This window comes from Cucurbita moschata, unplaced genomic scaffold, assembly GCF_002738365.1.
Source record: "Cucurbita moschata cultivar Rifu unplaced genomic scaffold, Cmos_1.0 Cmo_Scf00031, whole genome shotgun sequence".
NCBI classification, from domain to species: Eukaryota; Viridiplantae; Streptophyta; class Magnoliopsida; order Cucurbitales; family Cucurbitaceae; genus Cucurbita; species Cucurbita moschata.
Genome location: NW_019268547.1, coordinates 401,284 through 415,515, shown reverse-complemented (window position 1 = coordinate 415,515; position 14,232 = coordinate 401,284). Strand labels below are relative to the sequence as shown.

The 14,232-nt window shown below is 34.6% G+C and overlaps 3 protein-coding genes across 8 annotated transcripts in view; 1 reads left to right on the top strand and 2 right to left on the bottom strand.

Moving 5' to 3' along the window:
- Positions 1–1,215: 1,215 nt before the first annotated feature.
- Positions 1,216–6,190, bottom strand: LOC111464920 (sodium-dependent phosphate transport protein 1, chloroplastic-like). Its single transcript, XM_023109203.1, has 10 exons — positions 5,731–6,190; positions 4,931–5,038; positions 4,534–4,689; positions 3,981–4,196; positions 3,652–3,861; positions 3,169–3,306; positions 2,137–2,238; positions 1,984–2,049; positions 1,794–1,878; positions 1,216–1,529 (listed from the first exon to the last, which is right to left on the bottom strand). The coding sequence occupies exons 1-10, from the start codon at positions 6,127–6,129 to the stop codon at positions 1,432–1,434; spliced, it is 1,578 nt and encodes a 525-aa protein (XP_022964971.1). The 5' UTR covers positions 6,130–6,190; the 3' UTR covers positions 1,216–1,431.
- Positions 6,191–7,204: 1,014 nt separating this feature from the next.
- LOC111464878 (GDP-mannose transporter GONST2-like) lies at positions 7,205–11,316 on the top strand. Of its 6 annotated transcripts, none has more exons than XM_023109149.1 (11): positions 7,205–7,355; positions 7,702–7,719; positions 7,962–8,146; positions 8,519–8,729; positions 8,947–9,086; positions 9,175–9,304; positions 9,919–10,017; positions 10,168–10,322; positions 10,417–10,533; positions 10,957–11,054; positions 11,159–11,316. In XM_023109149.1, the coding sequence occupies exons 3-11, from the start codon at positions 7,962–7,964 to the stop codon at positions 11,200–11,202; spliced, it is 1,179 nt and encodes a 392-aa protein (XP_022964917.1). In that variant the 5' UTR covers positions 7,205–7,355; positions 7,702–7,719; the 3' UTR covers positions 11,203–11,316. The 6 variants fall into 6 exon arrangements, with proteins under 6 accessions (XP_022964917.1, XP_022964915.1, XP_022964916.1 ...); XM_023109147.1 differs by having other exon boundaries at positions 7,206–7,355; positions 7,648–7,719; XM_023109148.1 differs by lacking the exon at positions 7,702–7,719 and having other exon boundaries at positions 7,206–7,355.
- Positions 11,317–12,609: 1,293 nt separating this feature from the next.
- The window catches only part of LOC111464737 (transcription factor MYB64-like), a 2,781-nt gene continuing 1,158 nt past the window's right edge, over positions 12,610–14,232 (bottom strand). Inside the window, exons 2-3 of the mRNA XM_023108980.1 lie at positions 14,018–14,144; positions 12,610–13,370 (exon numbers count right to left, since the gene is read on the bottom strand). Of these exons, the coding sequence (XP_022964748.1) occupies positions 12,615–13,370; positions 14,018–14,144 (883 nt within the window). The 3' untranslated portion in view covers positions 12,610–12,614. The remainder of the gene's footprint in view (positions 13,371–14,017; positions 14,145–14,232) is intronic.

The window sequence follows — 14,232 nt, the reverse complement described above, 5'->3', positions numbered from 1 at the left end:
TTTTTTTTTTTTTTTTTTTTTTTTTTTTTTTTTTTTTTTTTATATATATATACGTAAATTGTTGGTGGTTAAATTGGGGAGTGCAAGTGTTTGAAATTGTTGTATTTGGTGAATTGGTGGATCTTCCATACATAAATTTACATTAAAGCCAAATTATATTATGTGGACGAAAATCCATTGTTTCTTTTTAATTTTATGTATTTCTAAATTAATTATTTATGTATTATTTTTATTTATACTTTCACTTCTTTGCACTGTAATTCTAAATGAATTGGTTAAAGAAATGAACGAAAAATTTAAGGCTAAATTAATAAAAATATCTTCAAATTTTACCGTTAATTTTTTTTAATAATATTTTTAAACTTAAAAAAAATCAATATCATTATAATTAGTTTTGGATGCTAAAACAGTTAACACTTGGTTTCAAAAATATCTTTGAATTTTCAAATGTTTGGACTTTCAATAATATCTTTGCACTCTTTTAGACACTTCAAAATCACCTTTAAACTATTTTAAAAAGTACATTTGTGGTTAGTACCTCATTTTAAAAATACTCATAAACTTTCAAAAATAATATATGAAGTTTAAATATGAAGTTCAAAAACAATTTTCGTCCATATATTGATGGATTTTTTTTTTTTTACAATGATAATAGGTGTTAATGCTATTCTTTAAATGGGGTATTTTTGAACTTTTTTAACAAAGTAAAAGGGTATTAATGAATTTTTTTTTTAAGTTCAAAGAGTGTTTAAACAAATTATCATTAAACTCAATCAAAACTAATTTTTTTTTTAGATTTTTTTTTTGTTGAAAGTTTAAAAATATTATTTTTTAGATTTTTTTTGTTAAAAGTTTAAAAATATTATTGAAACTTTTGAAAATTTAGGGTATAAGAGTGTCTCAAAGTTTTTTTTTTTTTTTTTATTAATTCAGTAAGAAAAAAACAAGAATAATATAATACACATTGGAATGATTAATTATTTAAATTACCCGTTTATTTATTTTAATTTTATTTGACCATCCAATAATAGTAAGTCGACTACTCAAAGAAGAAACTAACACCCTAGCACTTGCTACAATAATAAACGCTTTTCGATAATTCTTGTTACAATAATAATCTACCATATTAGGACATCAAATTGATCCAAAGAATATTTAAGTCTAAAAGAACATTAAGCTCAAAATAGTTCCTCACAATCAAATATGAAATAGAAATAAAATAAAATATGGACTGCACAAATGATTTATTTATAAATATCTACTCAAATCACCTAACACATTGAAAGCTCTTTTTTCCAAGAACCAAAAACTAAACACCCGCCCAAGGGAATCTACTATACAGTGGGCTGTGCTTTCTAGCAAGATGTTTTCAAAGAATTGGTTTGGAAATAGAAAAAGGGTGAAGGGGTTTCGTGTACACTAGAAGGTTTGTCAGTCCAATATTTTCTCACCGGTTGAGAAGAGATTCCAAACCACTGTCCCAACCAAGTATAGCCCAACTGATACCTTGAATACATCATCCCATGAACCTGACAAGTTTCTCACATCATTTTCCTATCAGGGTTTCTCATACAATGGTGTGATTTAATAATTTGCGGATGAATCAAACTACTCGAAGTGCTTTTCTGGTATATTCTTGATAAACTAGCATAACAATATAATTTCTTTTTATCCAAGTTTTAAGTTAAATTTGGATGACAGTTCAAACTTCAAAGTTAAACAAATGTTAAGTGCAAGAGTAGAAATGATAAAGCTCTTAAGAGTTTATTAGTATTGAAAGACGTAGAACTAACCGTGTTGCAAGATGTAACCTGTAGCCGCTGTCCCAAAAACACCTGCTAAAACTCCAGCTGTGTTTGATAGACCAAGTAACACTCCCTAAATAGATATCATTGCATCAATTACAGCCTTTTTCCAACCAAAAACCAAAGCCAAGTAATCAAACTAAACGAACTTTCGAATGACTCCGAGTCGAAAACTCACAGAATATCGGGGCGCAATATCTTGATGGTTCGAATATAGACCAGATTGAGAGAATGCATCAGTTCCCTGTTCAAGTCAGCATATCAAATTAAATGTATGTTTTTCAATAAGAACAGGAAGCTATGGAAATGACATTTTAAGATGCAAACCAACCTGGCTGCAGGCCATGCACAAAACTGCCATCGCCGGAGAATCAACATGGCTCAACTGGGTCAAGAAGAATGCAGGGCCAAGAAATCCAATACTTTGCATAATCTGAAAGGTAAGAGTTTAACAAACTGTTCTGAGCCATAAGAGATTTTGTGAATTTACATAGGTATGGGTTAGGAATCACACGTATCCTTCATAATATGAAATTGTCCACTTTGAGCATAAACTCTCGTGGTTCTACTTTTAGTTTTCCCAAAAGACCTCGTACCAATGGAGATGTGTTCCTTACTTATAAACTCACGATCATTCCCTTAATTAGCCAATATGGACTCCCTCCCAACAATTCTCAACAATCCTCTCCTCGAACAAAGTATACCATAGAGCCTTCCCTGAGGTCTATGGAGCCCTCGAACAACCTCCCCTTAATTTAGGCTCAACTCTTTTCTCTAGAGCCTTTAAACAAAATACACTCTTTATTCGACACTTGAGTCACTTTTGACTACACTTTTGAGGGTCCCAACTTCTTTGTTCGACATTTGAGGATTCTATTGACATGGCTAAGTTAAGGGTATGGCTCTGATACAATGTTAAGAATCACATATCTCCGCAATAGCATGATATTGTCCACTTTGAGCTTTCATGATTTTACTTTTAACCCAAGGTCATTCCTTTATTTAGTCAATATGGGACTCCCTCCCAATAATTCTCAACCTTATCCACAAGGGTATATAAGAGTTGAATGAAGGCTGAAGGTAGAAAGTTGTCATGAAACAATTCGGCCAGTAGATTGGGTTAAGACTATTTACAAAAGATTAAGTACCGTAACCTATCAAATTAAGCTTATGTTGAAATTGTAAAAGTGTCATTTTCTTCTTAGCAAATATGGATAGTCATTAGTTTGATGTCAAGCTAATTTCGAACCCACAAGTGAGATGAGTGTTACGAATATGCATTGAAAATTGAAAGTACCGTACGACATAAGTTTTTCGGTTTAGAACATGAAGAAATATGGATGGTAGAAATATTCCTTGTTACCTTTCGAACTGTAGTCACGGAGTGGCCTCTGCTCACAAGTGTGTCGGCGATCCAGCCCCCAAGGTTTGCAGAAATTGCCATTGTTAGCCAGGGAAGAACACAAAGAAGACCAGATTCTGTGAGATTGAACTTCAGGACCTAAGTGATATTTAAAGATTCCAAATCAAGATTTACATATTGCCGAAAGAGCTGATATCGAATGACCAAACCAAATTTTTTTTCCCAAAACTCCCCGTACTTTTTTCAAGATTTTATGTGTTATGCTCTATAACCCATCAATCATTCTGTCCCTATCCTATTTACCTGAGCATGAAGATGCGTAGAACTTAAAAAGTTACCAATATTTATATATTCTGTAATTGCAAAAAACTTGGATATTGATTCAATTAGCTAAAGATTGCACTAACAAAGAGAGTAAATATGACAGGCTAGTGAAAGATCTGTCCAAATAAATTTTTACCGTGAAGTAGCAAAAAGACTTACCTGGTGATAGTATGTTGGCATCCATGTCAAAAGAATAAATGTCCCCCAATTGTGACAAAAATGAGAAACTATAAGAGCCCATACTGGTGCTTTGGACAAGATCAGTCCCCAGGGTATACTTTTAACAGGCTCCTTCGAAACGCTATTTGCAAAGATCAACTTCTTTTCTTGTGGTCTTAGTTGAGGATCCTCAAGTGGCGAACTGTGTGCCTATAGCCATGACTCAAAATCAACCACGTGTCGTTGACAAGTTCCAAGAGAATTTTATGAATCAAGACAGACCCACAGGGATTTAGACCGAATATTTTGTTGGTAGCAGAGTTAGTTACCTTATTGAGCCAGACAGCAAACCAAACTGCACCAAGTGAGCCAAAGGAGAAAAAAACTGATGGCCATCCATATTGATGTATTAAAAATGGTGAGAAGGCAAGGCCTGTTACAGAACCAAGGTACATCCCACTGTAAACAAGTGCTAGTGATCTGCTTCTTTCTGCTACAGGAACCCATTTGGAGAGTATATTGTTCATGGCAGGCATTGCAACACCCTGAAAACAACTGAACAATTTGAGCGTCTATGGAGGATAAAAAGAGAAGGAAATCAAAATAGGTTAGACCCTCTCCACAGTAGACGCATTTTAAAACCATAAGGCTGACTGCTATACGTAATGGGTCAAAGCGGACAATATCTGCTAGCGTTGGACTTCGACAGTAGAATATCCTAAGTTTGAACGTTTTCAGTATCATTTCCTTCCCCGTTGATATTAATAGTTCATGTATTGGATTTTGAGTGTCAGAATGTTAAGCATATATTTAGAAGATTGAACATACCCCGGCTTATCGATTTAAGTTTTTGGGTCTAGTGATGTATGTAATGAGACAAACCTCACCGATCCCCATGAAAGCACGAACAACAAGCAAGAAGGGCAGACCAATTTTAGCTGCTACAGGTGTGAGAACTGTGGCAACTGACCACCATATCACACCAAATCCCAAAACCAGCTTTCCCCCAACTGTATCTGCCCATATCCCACCAGCAATCTGTCATAAGCCATAGCTACAAGTTAGAAATGATGGAAGAAATAAAACAATGGTTTCTCCTTTTCTGAATGATAACAAATAGATGTGGCTTCTTATGTTGTGTTTGGATCAATTGATTTTTCTTATTCATATTATCAAGGCAAAAGGTTGTTTTATTCCATATCATTGTTTAGCTAGAAGAGGCTCATGGCCAGTAATTCAAAGCATTAGAGCAATATAAAGCTGTAAAGTATGTGTTTACCTGAGTGAGGAGATATCCCCAGAAAAATGATGATTGTATCAAACCAACAGTTTGTGGATTCCAGTTATACTCCGCTGACATTGGAAGTATAGCGATGCTCATATTTACCTATATAGATCAAACAAACAGATTATTTTTTTAAAAAGCAATAATGCCCCATACGGTAACGATTGAATTACAAGTCAAATTTCTAAAACAACAACAAATTGGTAGATTGCAAAACAAAGAAATAAACAATCAACCATTACAATGTAAACAGTCAACCATTACAATGTAAACAGCTCTGAAAATTAGACTTAAGTTAATGAATAGGTTAACTTATTCCTTTTTTCTTCTTCTCTTGCAAAATGTTTAAATCTTATTTTGTTTCCTAATCCATCTCACGTATTTCATTTTAATATTCTCTTTTAGATCCCAAACTCTCATCAATACCCATTTGGTCTTTCTTAATTAGTTCATAAATGTAAGACTACATGATAAAATATGAAATTCATATATTGCAATAAGAAAACTAAGTAGGCAAGTATCAAATCAGTAGCAATTAGGCACAAATTATAATCTCAGAGGAGGATAGTTTCATACTATGTGTGTGTGCCCGCGCGCAACTCTTTAAGACCATTTGACTTAAACCCAAGGAACAGTGCACAAAACTCATTGAAACTAAAACGTAAGCTATGTGCATTAATTAACAACAATCAATTCAACTCTACAATACAAACCTAACCTAACATTTTATAGAAACGATCAATTATGTTCAATTCGCGCCATTAAAAAATTCGACTAATTCAGAGCTCACTCACTCTGTCCATATTGCAGAGAAGGAAGGCGGAGAAACACAAGGTGACGATGAGCCATCGTTTGGGGAACTGTTTCCACCATGGAAGTTCATCACTGAGCTCCTCTTCATCGTCGAGCACCGTTTTGTCGATCGAGCTCTTAAACTTCACCGAATTCGCATCTTTGTTCGACACGTCGTAGGGCTTCGACTTGACATCGGTCCAAAGCCTCCAGTTCCCTCTTCCGCCGGAATGTCGTCGGGCGGAAATCTGGAAAACGAAGCATCGATCCTCTGGAAGAACTGTAAGGTGAAAACGTGAGGGAAATTTGGGCCTACGTTCCGAAAGGGAGAAGTTCTTGAAGCAATCGGATGGATTTGGAGGCGTTGGCGAGAAAGAGTAGAGAAGAGCTCCGGCGCTCATGGCGAACCGGATTTTCAACTGTTCACCACTTCGCAAGCAGTAACAGAACGAACTTAAAAAATGGTTTTAGAGAGCGATAGAGAGATATTAATGGTCACTGGTACACGGCCTGACACGTGGCATTTTACAGAGAACAGATTGGGTTGTGTCCCTAAATATCATGGAATTAACGGAAAAGTTTCTTTTTTTAAATAATATTTTATTAAAAACTTTTCATTTTTGTTCATTTTATAATATTTTATTAAAAACTTTTAATTACGGTATCTGTATTTCAAGTGGGGACGGCCACGTGGCGAAATCTTTTCCCATTTAATTTTGGAGGCATATTCTCCCTCCGTCTTCGAATCTTTAATATTTTTTAGGCAAAATTAATTATTATTATTGGTCCATAATTTTTAGTGACAATCTACGTTTTAAAATGACATTTTTATGTCAAAAAAATTCGAGAAATGATTATAAATAGCACGTGTAACAAACCCAAACTTTACTGCTAGCCCATTACTTATCGTACCCTCTCTAATCGATGCGGGATTTCATAATTCATTTCCTTTAGGAGTTAGCGTCCTACCCTCTCTAACCGATGTGAGATCTCATAATTCACTTTCTTTGGGAGTCAACGTCTTTGTTGGCACACTGCTCAGTAACTGACTCTGATACCATTTGTAATAGTTTAAGTCTACTGCTAGTTGATATTGTTCATTCTAGCTCATTACATGTCGCTGTCAGCCTCACAGTTTTTAGGAAGAGGCTTCCACATCATTGAAAGGAATGTTTTGTTTCTCTCTCAAATCAATGTGAGATCTCACCGTCTAAATTAAATTTTCTTTAAATTTAATACAAAAAAAATAGTATTTTAACTGGGATAAGTGTGTGTATATTACACTTACCTTTCTGCCTTTTCGAATCTCTCCACGTATAATCGCAAGTATATTTTAAAATTTTAATTGTAAAAATAAGAATAAATCAACGGAATTTTATGCCAACCCGATCCGATAAGGCCCAATTTAACGGCCCATCTCCCACAAGTTCCGCGCTAAAGCGAGGGAATTCAAAAATAATTCCGTCACGAAGAAGCAACATCTTTGCTGCTAGTTGCGGCAATCCTCTCATCCATCAATGGCCGTCTCTCAATTTGCTTGGTTTCTTCGCCTCTTCTTCAGAGATTCGCGCTCGCCGCTCATGGATGACGATGGAGCAATTTGACTTTCGAAGAAGAAAGAAAGAAGGTGAAGCCTCTTTCCAAATCCCCAAGTATCCTTCTCTCATGCCACAGACGGTCCTTTTCCCTTTTCTTCCCTGGAATCCCGCTTCTTCTTTGATCCACCATGTTCTCCCCTTTTTCGTGCTCTTCACGAATTTTGCTTTCACATCACTTTCCAGAACTTTTCAGTTTCTGTTCGTATATTGGACGTATATCGTATGTTCGTCATTCACGCGTTTGATTTCTTCTCTGCTTTTAAATTCGCTTTTCTTTCTTCTGCGATAACTATCATTTTTTTGTGGTTTTGGTTTACTAAGGATTGACAATTTATTCAAATTGGAGGATACTAAAACATTATTGTTTCTCCGAAGACTGTGATTCTTGACTCGGTAGGACTCAGAATCATTACTCGTTCTTTTAGTTTTTTGTGGTTATTTCTGGTTCTTGCTTGAATCTCTGTATGCATACTGACTATGCTTTTGAATTTGAGCCGTTTTTTTCAATTGATGATGGAATTGTTAGCGAATTCAGACGGCTCTCAATTGTTCAAAACCTGCTTCTCAGAGATTATGTAGGAGATGCATTTTTTTGTTCTTCGTATAAAGTTGTTTTTATTATTTTTTTGATGTAGATGTCATCAGATTTCAAGTTGGAAATAGGCGGCGAGGAACCACTAGTGAGCACTAGAAACGGAAACGTTGAGCAGAATGAAAGAGCTGGTACAGTACACAAAATTCTCAGCGGTATTCGAAATCAAGGAAGCAAGTCGATTAGCAATTTTTTAACGAATGCACAGCGCAGGACCTTGGGGGATAGGTACTCATGGATAGCCTGTCCTATAAATTATTTGAGCTGCTCAAACAATTCTATCCTGTTTATGAAATCGATTTTTAAATTTTGTATTTCAAATATGTAGCCTACTTCAATTAACAAGTAGAAAGATTTTGAAATGCCACATTGTGGAGAACTTATTGGACGAGGCTGCTACAATCTGGTTGCGGCTATTAACAGTTGATATATATCTGAAAACTTGCATACTTCTTAATAACAATCGAATATAGATTAGAAATATTATATCTTAATTTCTCTCTTATACATCAAGGGCCTCTCTCTCTCTGTATTTTTTTGAAATTTTTGTTAATGATCCATTATTCTGTGGTTAACCCACCATCAATTCTTCTACCTTAGGTTTTTCAGAGGGAATCGAATTGTCAAGAATGGCAGTTTCAGTGGTTTGTTTGATGGTGATGAGACACGTGAACATGGATTAGGAAGGAAAACGGGTCCTCTTTTATCCGGGACTGCGTATTGCATTTCTTCTTGCAGCATGATTATTCTGAATAAAGTTGTTCTCTCCGGTTACAATTTTAATGCAGGAATATCGTTGATGTTTTATCAAGTACGCCACTCGTTTCTTTCTCATTTGCGTTAAAAATGAAAAATACCAGACTTCGTGACATTGCTGAATAGTGAGTCAAGGCAGTCACTTGAACCAATGAAAGTTTTTGCTTAATCTTGTCAGTTTTTACTTTATCAGTTTGTTTCTCTTTTAAATTTATACTTTATCACATTTTCTAGCATATCCAATTTTGATTTATTCCGGTAATTTTCTGCAGAATTTGATTAGTTCTATAGTTATTGTTCTATTGGGCCTCTGCAGAACAGTTTCAATCGAAAAGCTTAACTGGAAGCTGATTAGGCTGTGGATTCCAGTCAACTTAATCTTTATCGGTATGCTGGTGTCTGGCATGTACAGGTGCGTTCAGTTTCTAAGATTCTTAGTAGCTCTCTTGTTTTGCTCTTTGGCACCCATGACAGAAATTTGAGGTTCTTCTTGGTTTCAGTTTGAAATACATAAATATAGCAATGGTGACCATTTTGAAGAATGTGACGAACATAATGACTGCAATTGGAGAACTCTATATTTTCCGGAAACGACAGAACCAAAAAGTCTGGACTGCTATGTTCTTAATGGTAAACATTATATTTTACTTCCCAATTTACATGCAAATATCATACCAAAGATTGATCCCTAGATTTTATTGTGATTAATAATTAATATATTCTTAAAATTTAAAATATCTCCAACAAATCTTTAAATTTTCCAATCTAATTTTATCTCATAGTCGACTTTGTGTAGAATAAGTTGCTTTTGGTCAGTTACCAGTTCTTTTAAATGTATAGTTTACCAAACGGAGTTGTACTCTGCCCATAGAGAGAGGATCTTCCACCTTTATTCTCTGCTAAAAAAGTATTATGATGGTCTTCATCGTTTCTAACAGGGCAGTGCCTTCACTTCCTTTCTATTTGTTTCCGTTGGGAAAAAGTTACCCGGGGTTCACACCCAATCTTTATATTGTAGAATTTCCAGGCTGCTTGGTACTAAAAGATGTCTAATTTCCGTCATTCTCGAGATCTCTGAGAAATATGGGACAATCATAGAGAAAAAACTGCTCTCTGATGACAGTACATAAAAATGAAATGCTGCTCTTTATCAAGCACTTTGCTGGTTATGTTGATTATGTCCTTCCAGGAATCATAGTTTGTTTGTTTCTTTCATCAAAATCACTCTTCTTTTGTCCATGCAGATCATCTCCGCCATCAGCGGTGGTATAACCGATCTTACATTTGATACATTAGGCTATGGATGGCAGGTCACGAACTGTGTTCTTACAGCAAGCTATTCAGTAAGTAGTTTTAGCTTTAAAACCCCATTTTGTGGGGTTTTTTTCCCCTTCAACAGCTTAAGTAGCTAAATGTTTACTCAGGACTCTTCTGAATGACCCGTGAATAGCATGTATTCGTAATAATTCAATATGAATTTTGCTGTTTCACAGCTTACCCTGAGACGTATCATGGACGAAGCAAAGAAGCTAACAAGATCTGGATCACTTAATGAAGCTTCCATGGTGTTGCTAAATAACTTATTATCTTTACCATTTGGTGCCGTTTTGATATTCCTATTTGGTGAATGGGCTTATGTAGTGAATGCGTAAGTAGACTCTTTTTCCTTTTTCATTCTATATTCTCTAAGTTTCGTCAGCTAAACAGTTTTTCTCCTCACCACCTCCCATTTCAACTTACAGGGATGTCATAAAATTGCCAATGTTTTGGGTTGTCGCAACTGCTAGCGGATTACTTGGACTCGCTATTAGTTTCACCTCTATGTGGTTCTTACATCAAACGGGCCCCACCACCTACAGGTATTTCCATTTTATTACCGACCACTTTGTACCAGTGTTGAGAATTGTTGGGAGAGTAATCCTACGTGTTAATTAAGGGGTTGGTCATAGATTTATAAGTAGGGAACACATCTCGATACGAAGTTTTTTGGAGAAACTAAAGACAAACCACGAGAGCTTATACTCAAAATCGACATTATTATACCATTGTGGAGAGTGTGATTTCTAACCTAGTGCAAATAATTCCCCTCCACTTTAAGTCAAAATTTTGAAAACAAAATAATTTTTTTAAAATAATTATTTATTTAGTTTTTAAAACTTAGCTCTATTTCATTTTTTAAAAAAAAAAAATATATATATATAGATATATATGCAATAGTTGTGAACTTCAATTAGGTGCAAAATATAGATTCGTCAACTTACAATGGTTTTCTTTTTCTACAGCCTTGTAGGTTCCTTGAACAAGATTCCCTTATCAATTGCTGGCATCTTTTTGTTTAAAGTTCCTCTGAGTCCACCAAACCTCTTCAGCATATTATTTGGTAATGAACACAATTTTTTAGACTCTCAAGAGTTACAAATATGGCCACCTTTTCACTGTTATTGAAGAGGATCATTTGGCTTATGAATTGGTTGCATTTTGCAGGCTTATTTGCTGGGGTGTTCTTCGCCAGGGCCAAAATGTCATGACTTTTCTTCAAATTATATATACAGACAGACATAAAGATATGTTTTTCCTTGAAGTCTTGGAAAATTTTGGAAAAAGGGAGCATTATAGATAATACCAGGCTCGTAATTTCCTGTTAATTAAAGTTTGTTAAGAGTCGTTGAAACTAAGCATGCAAAAGAGTAAGAGTTTTCTGTTTGGAAGTAATTATTATTATTGCTAAAAAGGACATAAATTTCAGTGAATTGTTTGTTTGTATTCTGTTCAAGAATTGTAAGTTCAGGGAAGGTAAAGAAAGAATACCAGTTTTATTAATTTTTTAAAATGAGATACTAATTTCTGTCCATATATTAACATATAAAGGTATTGAAAAAATAAAAGGTGCTAATGATTGTTATACAAAACCAACCATAAATATTTTTTTAATTTAGCCCTCTTTATTTGCTTTTTATTTATTTATGTCACTATTCAAAAGCATTGATGACTAAAATCGGTTACCTTTGACCTTTAATTTTTATAACTCCTTTTTTTATCCACGAAACTGCTAAATTAATAGCTTCATTCACAAAGCAATAATATGCTTAAGAGGTCCTTTGTCTTCCAATCTCTACTGAGAGACTGGTTGGACTAACAAAACTATGTGCTGAATAAGAGTTTTTTAGGTTTCTTGTATTAAGATTTTATCAAAATTATCAATTAATTTAGGAAAATTGTTGCCATTTGGCCTTGAATCTTTGTTTTTTTTTTTTGAGTTTCCTGCCAATGAGTTTGTTATGCCTCAAACGAGGTGGATTGTGAAATACTATATCAGTTGGAGAGGAGAACGAAGAATCCCTCATAAAGATATGAAAACCTGTCCCTAACGTTTTAAAAATTTTAGAGAAAGTCAAAAGATGACAATATCTGTTAGTGATGTACTTAAGTTATTACAAATGGTATCAGAGCCAAACATGGAACTGTGTGCTAGAGAGGACGTTGGCCCCAAGAGAGGTGAGATGTGTGAGATCTTCATCGGTTAGGGAGGAGAACAAAACATTTTTTATACGGACGTAGAAAACTCTCCAGACGCGTTTTAAAACCTTGAGGGAAAGTCCAAAAGGTTGAGTCTCCAAGAGTGGTGGATTGTGTAAGATCCCACGTCGGTTGGAAAATGACATAGAAAACTATCCCCAGTATAAAAGCTCAAAGAGGATAAATCTATTGGTTAAGGCAAATCAGTGGTTAAAGAAGCTAGTGAATTGAGTAGCTAAATTACTCCCTAAAACTAAATTGTCTTTCTTTTATTATATCCTTTTTATTCCCTTAAATCTCGTTTATTTTAATGAATTATCAAATAATAGTAATTAATAATAATAATAAGTATAATTTCTAAAACACAAAATCTTGAAGAACGAGGAGAGTTCAAACGCAAAGCTTTATTTTCTCTCAATTCAACTCAAGAATAACAATGGAAAGACATCATTTCTATCAAATCCATTTCTCTCTTCCCTTCTTCTGAAGTCTCCCATTGCCCTTCTCCGGCCGCCACTTGCAGCTCCGCCATCTCCACCGTCTTCAGAATCTCCCCGTCGCTGCTGCCGGAGTTCATCGTCCCATTCAAAAGATACGACATATACATATCGGAATACAAGTGACTACTCTTCACCATGTTGCTCCCATTGATCACCTTCCCCTTCTCCGCTTTCGGTTCCGAGTCAACAGACCCGAACTCTGCCACAGATTGATTACGTACGACCATAGATGCACCATCGTCAACAGACGGGAACAAACCACCGGAGTTCGAGAAGAAGTTTTGCATGAAGAGAAGCTCATCGTCATACATCGGCGACGAGATGATTGCCGAAGAGAGGTTAGAGGTGGAATCCGACGACTCGGAGAAGAAATGGTTGAAATGAGACGAAGGGTCGTTGGAGACAGCCGACATGACGGTGGAGGTGGCCGGGACGGAGGTCGGGTTGTATTTGGTTTTGATGTAATCTTGAAGAATAGAAGAGTGAGGCTTGCCATTTTGGGAGTTAGGGCGTTTGTTCTTTCTCCTTGAATTCTGCCTTCTTTTTGTAGCATTCCAATGGTTTTTTATGGCGTTTTCTGTTCTTCCGGGAATGCTTTTTGCTATCTCAGCCCAACGATTACCAACCCTTGCATGAGTTTCCACCAGTATCATCTCCTCCTCTTCACTCCAACTCTCTTTCTGAAAAAACGAGTAAATTATTCAATGTAACTGTCACCATTACAGTTCAAAACACTTTAAAATGATCATAAAAAACACGACCCACTAATCAAAAGCATGACCGACTAATACTATACTCTGAGATAATATCTCCAAAAAAAAATACATATATTATCGAGAAAATTACATAAGAAAAAATTAGGTCTAAATTAAAATTTTAATTTTAAATATTTCATAAAAAAAAATTCATTAGGTCTAAATTAAAATTTTAATTTTAAATATTTCATAAAAAAAATTCATTAGGTCTAAATTAAAATTTTAATTTTAAATATTTCATAAAAAAAAATTCATTAGGTCTAAATTAAAATTTTAATTTTAAATATTTCATAAAAAAAAATTCATTAGGTCTAAATTAAAATTTTAATTTTAAATATTTCATAAAAAAAAATTGCATGAATAAGTGGTGCAATATATAAATGGTAAATTGTTAGAAGAAAAGCTTTGAAAATGTTGAAACCACAAAAAGATATTTAATTTTGTGAAACTTTTATTGACTAAATTAATTATGGATCTCACAAAATATTATGAACAAATATATATATATATATATATAAATACAAAAAATAATAAATTAATTAAAAAAAAACAAGAAAAAAGGGAAAAAAAACCTTAATATCAGGACGCAAATGATTGTGCCATCTCTCGCGGCACTGTTTTCCAGCTCTGCCCTCCAATTTCTCAGCTATCTGAGCCCATTTCCTCACTCCATATTGCTTCACCAGCCTTATCAATTTCCTTCATTTTCTCAAACCCATTACCAAAAAAAAAAAAAAAAAAAAAAAAAAAAAAAAAAAAAAAAAAAAAAAAAAAAAAAAAAAAAAAA

What these genes read in the sequence shown, in the direction of transcription:
- LOC111464920 (XM_023109203.1), bottom strand. Translation starts at nt 6,129, where the DNA reads ATGAGCGCCGGAGCTCTTCTCTACTCTTTCTCGCCAACGCCTCCAAAT. An exon ending in CTTTCATGGGGATCGGTGAG is followed by an intron (nt 4,197 to 4,533) that starts GTTTGTCTCATT and finishes AGTTGTTTTCAG; the next exon opens with GGTGTTGCAATGCCTGCCAT. An exon ending in TGCCAACATACTATCACCAG is followed by an intron (nt 3,307 to 3,651) that starts GTAAGTCTTTTT and finishes AATATCACTTAG; the next exon opens with GTCCTGAAGTTCAATCTCAC.
- LOC111464878 (XM_023109149.1), top strand. Translation starts at nt 7,962, where the DNA reads ATGTCATCAGATTTCAAGTTGGAAATAGGCGGCGAGGAACCACTAGTG. An exon ending in GGACTGCTATGTTCTTAATG is followed by an intron (nt 9,305 to 9,918) that starts GTAAACATTATA and finishes TTGTCCATGCAG; the next exon opens with ATCATCTCCGCCATCAGCGG. An exon ending in ACGGGCCCCACCACCTACAG is followed by an intron (nt 10,534 to 10,956) that starts GTATTTCCATTT and finishes CTTTTTCTACAG; the next exon opens with CCTTGTAGGTTCCTTGAACA.